The sequence below is a fragment of the Corythoichthys intestinalis genome, chromosome 14 (genome assembly GCF_030265065.1).
Source record: "Corythoichthys intestinalis isolate RoL2023-P3 chromosome 14, ASM3026506v1, whole genome shotgun sequence".
Taxonomy (NCBI): Eukaryota; Metazoa; Chordata; class Actinopteri; order Syngnathiformes; family Syngnathidae; genus Corythoichthys; species Corythoichthys intestinalis.
Window position 1 is genome coordinate 6654366 of NC_080408.1, and position 14217 is coordinate 6668582.

Sequence of the window (14217 nt, forward strand, 5' to 3'; positions counted from 1 at the left end):
TACAAAGTATTAACACCAGGGGTGCTAATAATTGTGACACACTTTATTTGATGTGAAATATTTTTCTTTGTGTGGGATTTTTTCCCCACTGAATGAATGCACTCGTATTTAAGGTTGGATTTTTTTCTTTTTTTCCATTAAGGTCCCATATTATTTGAACACAAAAAAAATATTAGAAGCTAAAAATAACATCTTTTTCAGGGGTGCCAATAATTATGGAGGGCACTGTACCTATGCTACTGTAAGTAGTGCTATTGTTAGCTAATTATATTTACCCAAGGACAATATGTGGTCGGCCCGATAACAGAGGAAAAAGTTGAGAAAAAGTGAGTCGAAAGGAGACACTATTAGCTGGGGTTGAGCATTCACAATTCAGCAATGCGAGGTAGGGAACCTAGTATTATGTAAAATACCTGTAAATGTGGATATGTTGACATCCTATTCTATGCTACCTGATCGCCAATCCTGGCACCAGCAATCTCTCTACCTGCGTGCAACCAGTCATGTGTGAACCAACTTTGATGTGTGATAGTCCTGCATAAAAGTGGAAATGCTGCATGGAGGCCGCCCCAGGTCCCCGGGACCGCCCCAGCAATCAGATGCGGGATCAAGCGCAGCTCACTCCTCCTCCCGCAGCTCTGGCAAAAGGGCCTCCATCATCCCGACGGGACCCAGGGCAGTCCCCTGGACCATCTGGGCCCCATTAACCAAGGGATGAGGGGATGCGCCCCCCACCTGCCCCACCACCATTTGTACACCGAGCCACCGCCGTAACACCCAAACCGATGTGGCACTCCACGGGACACCCACTAGGAAAGGATCCCCACCCAGAGGGGGCAACACTTCGCTGCCGGCGCCCAGCCAGTCATTCGCGTTGGGGCCCTAGGAAGATGCCCGGTCAGAAAGACGAAGGCGGGAGCAGTAGAACACTGAGAAGCCGCCACCACGCAACGTGGGACCAGAGCCATAACCCTCCCATACAACCGCAACCTACAGCCCAGACAAAGAGGAGCCTCCCACCCCGGCAGTCCCTCCATACAGAAAAGTGCCCCACCTACCGCCCTATTACTGTGACTGCCAGGTCCCCAACTGGCAGCCATTACCCAGCACTGTAACGTGGTTGTGTGGGGATGGTAGTGCAATGTATACATTAAAATAGATGAGCCCAGCTACGAGGGCAGTGGGACCGCCGTGTAGAACTTCTTCCCAACCACACATTCCACCACGCCGCGTTAAAAGAGGTGTGGGCACGGCAGGGCCGACAACGGGAGGGCAATAGTCACCCCCATCCCCTACCGACCCCAGCCGCCCCACACCCAATGAACAAATGTTCTTGCGCTGTCAATGGCAAATGAGTGAAGTGTTTGTTTTATATTTTTGTAGTTACTTTTATTTAATGCTGTTTTATGTACATTACAAATGATCTATTTTAGATCTATGAATTCATTGGAGGTGTACCTTTAAGTGATGTACCAGAGCAGGACTGGTCTGCTCACGTGTCTCCTTGAGCACTTGAGGCTTCTCTGAAGAATGAAGGTCTGAATCCTGGAGGACCTTGCTGATCACCTCTAACATTTCCGGGGAGGACTGTGTTCGGATCATCGGTCTTGGAACTTGGGGAACAAGCGCAACTGGATTACTGGGACCCTTTGGGATTTTCACCTTCGGTGCAACCTTGGAAAAGTCAGGGAGCGGGTAATGGACTTGACCCTGGCCGTACTTGAGCTCGCTGAATGAGCTGCTGCGCAAATGTGAGACTTTCCTGATGGGGACTTCACACTCTTCACACTTTGTTGGTGCCGTGACACTTTCATCTTGATCGGATGGTGTGTTGTCGCCCTCCTCCAAACAGGTTTTGACAGAAAGAATCTCCGAAATGCCAGAGTTGTCATTTGTCGAGGTGTTACAGAGAGGGTCGTCTAAACTCTCCAAGAGGGAGACCTCTGGAAGTGTCTCGGCTTCAATCAGCCGTCCTGTTTGCTGCAACTCCTCCTGGGAAAAATGTCGCAGCAATAGTTGATTTATCTCAACGCTTGGTCGACTTCGTGGATGGGCGAGCTGTACATCCATTTTGACATTTGCGTCCTCTTTTCTGTTTTCTTTTTCTACAGGAGATTCATCAGAAAGCGAACAGCGAGGTGTGGAATGTTTATTCGTTGCAGTTTGTCTTCCATTAGAGGTCCTGTTACTCTGAGGACTATCCATGGGACTTTGAAGGTTACCATCATAAGGAAGGTCTTCCTGATCCTCATCGCTAGTATTTTGCCCAGATTCTTCATTTTGTCGGTTCTGGAGCTTCTCATTCGGCAATTTGTTACTCTTTGTTGATGGCGCCTTCTCATTGTTGCCGGGATTGGAAGCAATGTCATCTGCAGAAACACGAAATTAACTGATCTTTAATAAGCTTTGTTTCATTTGAGAACATGAGTAAGTAAGAATCTTACAACACACACCATTAAAAAGCATAAGGTTTACATTTCAATTAGGGCTGCAGCTATCTGTTATTTTAGTAGTCGATTAATCGATGAACTAGTTAGTTCGAATAATCGAGTAATCGGATGAGGAACATGAAAAACTTAAATACCTCAGCTGAGCCTCAAACAGTATAAAAAAAAGAGGATCCATGTATAACAAAAGAACAGTTGGCTAATATACATAGCAAAAGTCCGCTAGCTTAAATGCTATAAAATGCTAACTTTTTTTTTTTTTTTTTTTTACAATGCTCTTAACAAATGGTTCAGGCACATATTCCCACAAAAAACAGCTAAACATACCTATAAACTAAATTATGAATGCATAAAAAAAACATTAGCTCAAACAAAAACTTAGCTTACGTTGGTCCTAACAGGGAGCAGTTGGATTCAGCCATGTGAAATGAGGCAGACCAGCGGGCAGTTCATTCACCCTAATCAATAAAACTAAATGCAAACACTTTCAAAATAAACCATTACAACGCCACTTTAATTAAACGAATATTCGAAGCCATAACATTTAATTCGAATATCTTTTCTAACTGAATACTCAAGTTAATCGATTAATAGTTGCAGCACTAATTTCAATATATTTGTACAGTAGAAGCTGTCAACATAGAGTGCATTTTGGTTTTCGGAACTACATTTAGGGTTTCAAAACATGTTAATTAAGAATGTATGAATTTGTTTTTTAGTTGAGTTGAGTTGTGTGTTGAACCACACACTCACCACTAGGGGTGTGACAACATATCGAAAAGGTGATATATTGCGATACTTTGAAGCCCGAAAGGTTATTGATATGCTTCCGCCGAGAAAAGATGTATTGTTTTTAAACGGAACCACGGATCGAAAGACTTGTGTCCTTAAAAGATAAATCTTAGTATGAGTTATAATAATTGAAAGTCAAATCCCTCTTAATGTTTTCATTTGTATAAATTTAGAAAAGTTAGTTTAACTAGTAGGTCGCCATTTTTGTTGACGAAGCAATGCACTATGGGCGGTGACGTCACTGGGTGGCGCTGTCGGGCTACCACAGTGTCACTCTTTAGCTACATAAACAATCGTCGGTCTGCCATTCCAATTTAAACCCAAGCGGAAAAGTGATGAGCAGGATAACACTGTCGATATTTCACAATACGAGCAGCTAGGGTCTCCAGCGGGATTTGAACCCGCGTTTTGCCACAGACGAGCGTAGACCAAATTGAGTCATGATTTTCCTTTTAAAGCAAGCATAACCCACATGCGTTGTCTATGTGGTAAAACCGAACTGAAAATGGAACTGAAAAGAAAGTGGATGGCTTTACCACGGAATTAGAAAACGCGGCTCACTTCATACAGCAAGTAGAAAACAAAAACGGATTGCGTAAAAGGGTTTATTGAAAACACAAAAAAACATGCGATCGCGAAAAGGGATATACAAAAAGGTCCGTGACTGTTGGGCGGGATCAATTAAAATTTCTTTTTTTTTTTTTTTAAAAGCCCCGAGGGAAAACCGCGGTGAGCGGCAGACAAACGAAAAAAACAAGGCAATGCTGCAACTAGGATATACACACTGTCAAATGGCAGCAAGTCAATATCTCGGCATGCCACCTAGGATCGGTTTAAAGACACTGCTGATGGGCTGGAATTGGATGCAGGTATGACGTTGAGAACTCATCCCCAAGCTCTGTAAAATAACAATCTGACCATCAGCCTAATGTGACAAAATCAGGCCAATCGTCATATTAGCTTCGCTTGCTAGCTAGCACAGCTATTCTCCCAATCCAGGCCAACTGCATCATCACCCCCAGCATGCATTGCTCGCGTAAAACATGGTGCCCTCCGTATGTCAAAACGTACTAAATATGACAGATTTTTAAATCAATGGCAATAATATATGTGGCTTATTAGAGTCTACAAGTCGTTAAGTCCGAGGTTCCCTTTAAAAAGTCCAAGTGTTTCTTTAAGCAACTTTAGGCAACTTTTCAGTTTTGGTCGATTTTAGTGATGCTGCTGGACAAAGGCGATAATGTTTTGTCTTAGAGAAGACTGCGTTTCCCATGAGGACCAGAGCACACCCGCACAGTGTTGTAAAATCATGATCTCCCGGGTGCCTGCAGATGAATTAAATGACATTTCTGTTTCCAGCGGCTATGAGAAGGATGAATAGTAATGAGATTATGAATCCAGTTGTGGCTAAACAATAGCATATGACAGTTACCAACTGTGTGGCTTAGTATGGCTAACCCCCCTACCCCACCCAAACTTGTCAGCGCTGACCAGTTCGGTTGAGGGGTGCGGGGGGTCACGCCAGCGAGTGAAAGCCGGGCCGATGTTTATTCTTGAGAATCCTTTTATCCCTGGTAGCCTCCCCTTTTTTTTCCCTCCTCGGACAGAACTTTTTGTATCTTTTGTTGCTCTGCCATCTTTGCAGAATTCGTGCGAAAGCGTTCGCATCGACTTCAGTCTTTATAATGAATATGGAAAGGGGGATGTGAAAAATGCCGTAAAGTAGCCAGCACATTTTTAGTTTTTGGTCTGGCAGGGTTCCTGCCACCCTCCTCAAAGTTAATTATTACCGGTGAAAGCAATACAGACCCCCTCAAGAAATAAAAGAGGTGTCACTCAACTAGTTGTCAGTCGACATATTATCACAAATGTTATGAAAATATTTTATAAAGGTTGAAAAGTTAACTAGTGTTGCTTTAAGCCACTTCTTGTTCATTTGGGGACATTCAACAACAAGAAGTAACCTGATAAACCTCCAAAATCAACAGGAAATGATGTGAAATGCCCCAAAATTAACTCATTGGCTTCCATTGACGGCCAATCTGTTTGTGGTGTTCATTAGTTGTTTTGTAGAATATCCCCATGACTTATTTCTTGACCATGTATCGATAGTTGTCATATCGCCATACCGTGAGATCATAATCGTAATCGTGAGCCTTGTATCGCAAATCATATCGTTAGCTGTACCCAGAGATTTCCACTTCTACTCACCACTGAAATGAATGCCGGTCTCCGACACTGCCGACTCCGCCTGTGACAGATGCAAAGCTAAAGCAGAAGCCTGCAAATCACTCAGGTGGAGACTTTCATCCTCACTGAGATCCACCACGATTCTTTGCCGAAAGCATTTTTGCCACAATAAAGTTGTCTCGCAGTCTTCCTCTGGATCCTTTGGTTCTCCTTCCATGACTCAAAGCAAAATTTGGAAGTGTGTCAGTATTTGTCAAGAAAAGTGAACAAATCCCATTTTTTTTTAAGTCTAGTACAATTTGCCAAATACATGTCACCTTCCTGTATATGTAGAAAGTCAACTATATCTACATTTAAATACTCAAAAAGATGGGTACTTACTCAATAGACAGATATTTTCTGAAACAAAACGTCACTTATTGACATAAACCTGCAAGTAAGTAAGTCCTGAGCTTCTCCCAATTGCCGTCTTGACATATGCTTTCTTGGATAGGTTTTATTTCGGCATCATCATTAATATTGCACAATGGAGTCCATCTGGCGTCGCACTCAGCTGTGCAAGCGTCTGGTTGCCTGGGAAACGAAGCGGAAGTGACACCTGGAAGTGGACACCTGTGGACACTGACTTCGGATCAGCAGAAGATAGATGGATGGATAGAAATTGGAAAAAGAACAACTTGACAAGAGTTGCATTGCACTGTCATAAATAGGAAACATACATCAATGCAAATATTTTTATTTCTTTGAGCCAGACTAATCTCTTTTAACTGTTTAAAGCAAAAGCTCTCGTTTGATTCATTTCACAAGCATCAAATAGTAACAGTAAATTCAAATATAATCGATTGCGTCATCACGCCATCATGATTCAATTATGTTTTGCGGTCGGTAATAATAACCCAATGACAAGTTTAGAATACGTCATGAAATCCACCTATTCAAATCTTTTGGACCAATGACTGAGGTTGTGGGCGTGGCTATCTTTGAATAGCGTCCTACGATTGGCTGCTTATTGAAAACATACTCTACTACGATAGGACATAAAAAAAAAAGTAGTCCTCTTTCTTTTTCGACTCGTCAAGTTGAACAAAATTAATGAAACTGTGTTTATTAAATATTGTAATGTACGCAACGCTCTTTGCATATGAAGAGGATTAATTACTATAACGCGGTGAAATAGGGAGAGAAGAATACTCGAACTGGATCGACTCACGTAAGTTTTCGGCTAACATGCTAAGCGGCTAACCGTGGAGGGTGTTACTAGACAGTTACTCACTGTTTTTAGTATTTGTTAATTAAAAAAAAACCTTTTTTTTATGAGTTGCTATTATTGCTAGCCGACTGTGGTATTATTTAGATTGCCGGAGAAATGCTGAGTAATTTTATTATACGGAAAATGCAGTTACAGTCGAATTGCTTTTCATACATGTTAAACATTTATAATTCGTGTTATTCAGAGAATAGTAACACAACTTGTGAACATTGTCTTAAATATTGACAACTGATATTACTAATTATTATTGTTGAAAATTATTTCCTGCAGGCTATCTAGATTTCCTGCTCCTGTAAGGAAAAGTTACAGGTCAGTCTGTCATTATTTATTATGACATTTTTCCTCTTCTTTTTTTCCCCAACTTTTATTTTGCTACAGGATTTTCTTGCTTGGTGGTTTTTGAACCCTAATTGCCCTCAATGGATTCATATTAGACGTAAGCCTATCAAAATTAGCAGAAACGTCATTAGGTACACCTTACATAGTAATTTACCATGCCAACAAACAGCTTAAAGGAAACCTCGGCTCTAATAAGCCACAATTGTTCTCTTTTACTAAAATATGGTTTTAGAAACACATATATTATTGCCATTGATTTTAAAATCTATATTATTTAGTACATGTTTTGACCTGCGGAGCGTGCCGTGTTTTACGCGTGCAATGCACGCTGGGGGTGATGATGCGGTTGGGCTGGACTGGGAGAATAGCTGTGCTAGCTTGCAAGCAAAGCTAGTATGTTGACTGGCATGATTTTGGCACATTCGGCTGCTGGTCAGATTGTTTTGTTACAGAGCTGTGGGATGAGTTCCCAACGTCATACCTGCATCCAATTCCAGTGTCTCTAAACCGATCCTAGGCGGCTTTCCGAGATATTGACTAGCTCTTCCATTTGACAGTTTGTCTATCCCTTCCTTCCATCATTACATTGTTTTTTTTCGTTTGTCCGCCTCTCACTGCAGTTTTCCCTGTTTTTTTTTTTTTTTTTTTTAATTGATCTCGACCTACTGTCATAGACGCTTTTTGTGTCTCCTTTTCGCGATTGCATGTTTTTTTGCGTGTTCAATAAACCCTTTTACGCAATCCCTATTTTATAGTTGTCTGCATGCTGTCTTAAGTGAGCCGCAATTTCTAATTCCGTGGTCAAGCCAGCCGCACTTTCTTTTCAGTTGCGTTTCCCTTTCAGGTTTTACCGCACGGAGACAGAAAATGCTTGTGGGTTGCGATTGCTTTATAAGGAAAATCATGACTGGAAATGCAGTCCTGTGGTATACGCGCTCGTCTGTTGCACGGCAAACGCAGGTTCGAATCTGGCTAGAGACCTTCATTTAATTTGCTGCTTGTTTTTGTGAAATATCGACAGTGCTGCCCTGCACATCACATTTCCGCTTGGGTTAAAATTGGAAGGGCAGAACCGACAACATGTTGATTTAGCTAAAGAGTGACACTGTGCACACCACCCAGAGTGCATTTTGTCGTCAACAACAATGGCGACTAGAGCTGGGAATCTTTTGGCACCTAACGATTCGATTACGATTACGATTTAGAGGCTCCGATTCGATTATAAAATGATTATTGATGCACCCCCGTCCTTTTTTTTTTTTTTTTAATGTTTTGTACATTAGTTCCAAAATTGTTCAAAAATCTTCTCAGGCTAAACCAAACTACTATTTCACTATCAAGTTAACATATAACAGTAAACAAATAAAAAAAAAATAACAGTAAATAAAAAAACTCCAGTCCCCATTCTGTATCAGCAGCATTTAAACTACATTCAATAATTTAATGTTGTGTATCAACTGTTACAGTTGTTAAAATTGCTCCTGTTATTCCATAATTTCCCTTCTGTCTACTTTTGTCAAAGTTTTAAAACTATTTCATCATTTAAAGATAGATTCAAGACAAGATTCTGCCGATTTAGGAGTATTTTAGATAAAAAGTTAATTAGGTTCGCTACAACAGAGCCTTCTAGAGAAGTCTACTGCTTTAAGATGGCGGCTGTTTACTTACGCCGGAAAGTCTGTCATTTCGCATCTCTGTTCAATAATACATGTTCCAACACCGACGTCGTCTCTCATTTTGCATCTAGTTCTACATATGATATCTACTGCAGCTGTATGGTTGTAGCAACTAGCAACTGGGCGTTGTTTGTAGCGGCTGTCAGCCACAGTCAGGTATGATTGTTTTTTTTTTTATCTAGCGGCATGAGTTGAACATGATATTTACTCTTGGTCCGTTCCTCATTGCGTCCCAAAGACCGCGCTGACCGTGTTTTACTTCCGCTTTACCTGGTATAATTCAATAATCGGAATTTGGATATTTGTGAATCGTTCTCGAATCTTCCACGGCCGAATCGCGAATAATCTAAGAATCAGAAATTTCGCACGCCTGTAATGGCGACCTACTAGTTAATCTTAATTTTACAAATTTTAATAAAACAAAAACATTAAGAGGGGTTTTAATATCAATTATAACTCATATTAACATTTACAGTATCTTTTAAGAATTACAGTGCCTTCCATAATTATTGGCACCCATGAAAAAGATGTGTTTTTTAGCTTATCATATATATATATTTTTTTAATTCAAATAGTATGGGACCTTAATGGAAAAAAAGAGAAAAATCCAACCTTCAATACAGGTGCATTCATTCAGTGGGGAAAAAATTCCACATAAAGAAAAAATTATTTGAATAAATAATGTGTGTCTCAATTATTAGCAACCCTGGTGTTAATACTTTGTACAACCCCCTTTTGCCAACAAAACAAGGTCTGGGGACTGAGATGGCCATGGGAGGAGCTTGATTTTGTGTCTGGTGAACCATTTCTGTGTAGATTTGGCCATATGTTTAGGGTCATTGTCTTGCTGAAAGACCCAGTGACGACCCATCTTCAGCTTTCGGGCAGAGGGCAACAGATTTTGATTTAAAATGTCCTGGTATTTCAAAGCATTCATGATGCCATGCACCCTAACAAGGTTCCCAGGGCCTTTGGAAGCGAAACAGCCCCACAGCATCACTGACCCACCCCCATACTTCACTGTGTGCTTTGGTCAGATGAGACCAAGATTGAGCTTTTTGGCAACAAACACTCTAAGTGGGTCTGGCGTGCCACAAAAGATGTGCATATATATATATATATATATATATATATATATATATATATATATATATATATATATATATATATATATATATATATATATTGTTTTAATTAAATCGTTCTCTAATTGTATTTAACGTTACAGATATAATATGTTACACTCATCCAGAGTCTTCAGTTTAGGCTTAAAGAGCATACGACACCAGAAAAAAAGTCTTAAATTGCATTATTATGTGAATTAGAATCATATTTTGAGACGATTCGACCATATACAACAATTTAGCAAAGCACAGATGACGAGAAATTAGTCTTTTAATCTGCCGGTTAGCCACGCCTACAATTATAGGGCTTTAGCGTCCCCAACAGGTGGATGACGTCAGCGGTAGACTAGGCTCATCGGTTTTACTATTCAGCCCATTGAGGGGGAATTGTTCAGAACGAGGAAAACGAGACGAAGAGAGCTGCAAAATGTCATTGTTTCAGTCTCTCTACTCCCAACATTTTTACAGGATATTCTTTTTATCCAAGTATTTTTCCCCAATAGCTATATAAATGGCTTGAGAAGGACCAGTCAGCCCGTCGAGGGGGAACTATTCACAATGAGGAAAACGAGACGAAGAGAGCGGCAAAATGTCATTGTTTCTGTCTCTTTACTTCAATATTTTTACAGGATATTCTTTTTACCAAAGTACTTTCCCCAATTGCTAAATAAATGGCATGGTCATGACAAATAACTTGTGCTAAATGGAATATAAAATAATAAAAATCCATTTATTCAAGACGACATGGCAAAATTACTCCATAATGGTCAAAACAGTCGACTTTACCTTTACTGTCACACCTGCCGAACGATATTTTATGACACCTAAATCGGACATATGTCATTTCCCTTCCCCGGCTTCGGAGAATGTAAACAGACCAGAAGGAGTGACAGCTAGCCGACATGCTAACCCGAACCGAGGGATGTTTCAAAGTCTTCGAAGTGGAAAATCACACATAACTAGCCTGGATTATTTGACATGACGACCCGGTTGTCGAGTTTCTTTGTGGATCGGCAAACCGCCCGGCGGAGAGCAATTTACAGTTCGTTCCCTGGAGGAGGGTGGCTGGAATTGTTGTGTAGCTAACGTGCTAACAGCTAACTGCTAATGAGCGTGAGGATAGCTTTTCACATGCCTATCAATGATCAAACGTAAGTAGTCCTTTATTTAAAGGAATTTTATAGTGTTTACTTTGTAATCACTGTATTCGTATTTGACATAATACAAAACAAGATGTTTACTCACTTCCTTGTAAGTCCAATGGTCCCACAGTAAATATCCACGGTGAATGGGAACCTTTTGAAACTCCAAAAAGGCGCAGACGCCTCTCCCGCATACAGAATGATTTTTCTGCAGCCGTTTGGCTGGCGTGATGCAAAAAATAAAAGTATTAATCCGCAAAATCAGCTGAATCCTTCGTCCTCATACACAACAGTACACTGTAGCGTGAAGAGGACGTCTTCTACCGTACACGTCACAGCGCCCTCCTCCTCAATGCGAGACCGAAGCCGGAAGTCACTCATTTTCCTGGCGCGGGATTCAAAAAACTAAATAAATATGGCGATCGCTTCCACACACATCCAAGCGGTCCATATCATTCAGGAGCATAAAATACCGCGTGTATTATGAAATAAACATGCTTTTTCGTGTCACAAGCACTTTAAGGTAGGGTTATCAAATTTATCCCGATAACGGCGGTAATTAATCTTTAAAAAAATGTATCACGTTAAAATATTTAAGAAATTATTGCATGCACTGCACGACCCACTCACGCGTTGTCACGCTCCATCTGTAATGGCGCCGTTTGACCCATTTAGAGAGATAAAAGGCAGCGTAAAATGAGTAGAGTGAATTTTGTCAGCCTTTGGAGTCTTTTTTAATTGGCTAAAGCCTTACAATCCCTCTCCCTACGATTAGAAATATCATGGGAAGCAAGGTAGCAATTGATCTTTTTCTTAACACCTTATGTTATTTCCCAACGCAGATAAGATATATCGATATATCAATTGGTAGCACTACGCACAGTCATGGTTCCACTTCCCATCATGCATTTGGGCATGGCTACAGTGCGGGCATGGCTACAGTATCATTTACTGAAAGCTCAACAAATACTCTAGATGGCAATATTTAGTCACAATATACAAAGTCACAAGTCTTTCTTTCTATCTGTGGATCCCTCTCACAGAAAGAATGTTAATAATGTAAATACCATCTTGAGGATTTATTGTCATAATAAACAAATACAGTACTTATGTACTGTATGTTGAATGTATATATTCGTCCGAGTTTTATTCATTTTTTTCTTAATGCATTGCCAAAATGTATATGATCGGGAAAAATTATCGGGAATGATAGGAATTGAATCGGGAGCAAAAAAAGCAATCGGATCGGGAAATATCGGGATCGGCAGATACTCAAACTAAAACGATCGGGATCGGATCGGGAGCAAAAAAACATGATCGGAACAACCCTACTATAAACTAAATTACGTATGCATAAAAAAAAACATTAGCGCAAACAAAAACGTATCTTATGTTGGTCTGAACAGGGAGCAGCTGGATTCAGCCATGTTAAATGTGTTATGTCACATTAACTGTTGCAGCTAGAGGGCAGTGTATCCACCCAAATCAATGAAACTAAATGCAAAGTCTTTCGAAACAAACAATTACAACGATACGAATTAAAGGAATACTCGAAGCAGCAAAATTTGATTCGAAGCTTTTTTTTTTTTTTTTTTAATCGAATTACTCGAGTTAATCGATTAACTATTGCAGCACTACTGTAGAGTATTTCAAGTGGAACAATCTAATGTGTCAGGCTTTGTTTCCCATGAGTGCAAAGGGTGGAGACATTGGTGTGCCTTGTATGACCTCATGGAAAATTGGGCTAACGGTCGGCTCTGGTCGCGAGCTTATCTTTAGGAAGTTCACACTTGCTTTTTTCTCTCCTTTTGGAGCATGTTCTGGACTTTCTTCTGGGTCAAAGCCTGCAAAACCCTTCAGAGCTGCTTCACCTTGCAGCAACTCCATTTTCTTCTCTTGGCTTTTGATTGACAGCCAGTGTGTGCTGCTGACCACCACTGCACTTTCTCTCTCTCTCCCGTCCCATGTCACTCAGCTCGCACACGCCGCTGTTTGGTGGGTGTTGCCATGGCGCCGCGTGGTCAGAAAGAGGCTTCACACACAGCATCTTGTATTCTCTCCGCAGAGGGCCAACCAAGAGGGGCAGTGACGCAAAACGCACAAAGCAGCTCGGTGGACTCTCACTTTTTGGAAATTAGTTTTCTTTCCAAATTTTTTTCTCTGTACAATCTATTCTGTCAACGCAACCATTTGGTCAGGAACGAAACTGGGATTTTCCCTCATATTATGCACGTCAATGGATACCGACGGCTCCGTGATTAGCACAAGAGCTGAGGATCAGTCCTTCCATGTCCGCTACAGGTAGGAGCTCTGGCTGTTTATCATTTCATTCATTTTATATCAAGTCACTGACCAAAGGAAAATGAAGTTTACTTCATTCTCCCAGAGGTGGTGTAAATATGAGTGTCATGGGTTAATGAGTCTTGTGATTGACTGGACGCCAGTCTATTGTTTAGTCGGCATTTTTGTCCAATGTCAATAGGGATTGGTTCTAGCTACCAGAATAGGGGAAATCGATTGATAGGCTCTGCTTTACAGTGGGGCAAATAAGTATTTAGTCAACCACTAATTGTGCAAGTTCTCCCACTTGAAAATATTAGGGAGGCCTGTAATTGTCAACATGGGTAAACCTCAACCATGAGAGACAGAATGTGGGGAAAAAACCCTGAAAATCACATTGTTTGATTTTTAAAGAATTTATTTGCAAATCATGGTGGAAAATAAGTATTTGGTCTCGGGCTGCAGCTATCGAATATTTTAGTAGTCGATTAATCAATGGACTAGTTAGTTCGAATAATTGAGTAATCGGATAAGGAACATGAAAAATTAAAATAACTGAACGGGATTTATTAAAAAAATAAATAAATAAATGAGGATCTATGTACAGCAAAAGAACAATTGGCTAATTTACATAGAAAAAGTCCGCTAGCTTAAATGCAACAAAATCCTTAGGTTTTTTTTTTTTTTACAATGCTCTTAACAAAAGGAGACATATTCCCACAAAAAAATGGCTCAATATACCTATAAACAAAATTATGAATGCATTAAAAAACATTAGCTCAAACAAAAACATAGCTTACGTTGCTCTTAACAGGAAGCAGTTGGATTCATCCATATGTAAAGATGCAGACCAGAGGGCAGTGTATCCACCCTAATTAATAAAACCAATCCAGTTCAATGCCACTTTAATTAAACAAATACTCGAAGCAGCAAAATTTAATTCGAATATTTTTTTCT

General features: G+C 40.4%; 2 protein-coding genes across 4 annotated transcripts in view; one reads left to right on the forward strand and one right to left on the reverse strand.

Moving 5' to 3' along the window:
• Positions 1-5882, reverse strand: part of LOC130929902 (uncharacterized) — a 28986-nt gene extending 23104 nt beyond the window's left edge. Inside the window, exons 1-2 of the mRNA XM_057857521.1 lie at positions 5451-5882; positions 1459-2369 (exon numbers count right to left, since the gene is read on the reverse strand). Of these exons, the coding sequence (XP_057713504.1) occupies positions 1459-2369; positions 5451-5646 (1107 nt within the window). The 5' untranslated portion in view covers positions 5647-5882. The remainder of the gene's footprint in view (positions 1-1458; positions 2370-5450) is intronic.
• A 592-nt stretch (positions 5883-6474) lies between these two features.
• The window catches only part of gpsm2 (G protein signaling modulator 2), a 38604-nt gene continuing 30861 nt past the window's right edge, over positions 6475-14217 (forward strand). Inside the window, exons 1-3 of one of the 3 annotated variants that reach the window (XM_057857066.1) lie at positions 6475-6639; positions 6970-7008; positions 12956-13281. In XM_057857066.1, coding sequence (XP_057713049.1) covers positions 13217-13281 — 65 coding nt within the window. In that variant the 5' untranslated portion in view covers positions 6475-6639; positions 6970-7008; positions 12956-13216. The remainder of the gene's footprint in view (positions 6640-6969; positions 7009-12955; positions 13282-14217) is intronic. The other 2 variants (XM_057857067.1, XM_057857070.1) reach the window with 2 other exon arrangements.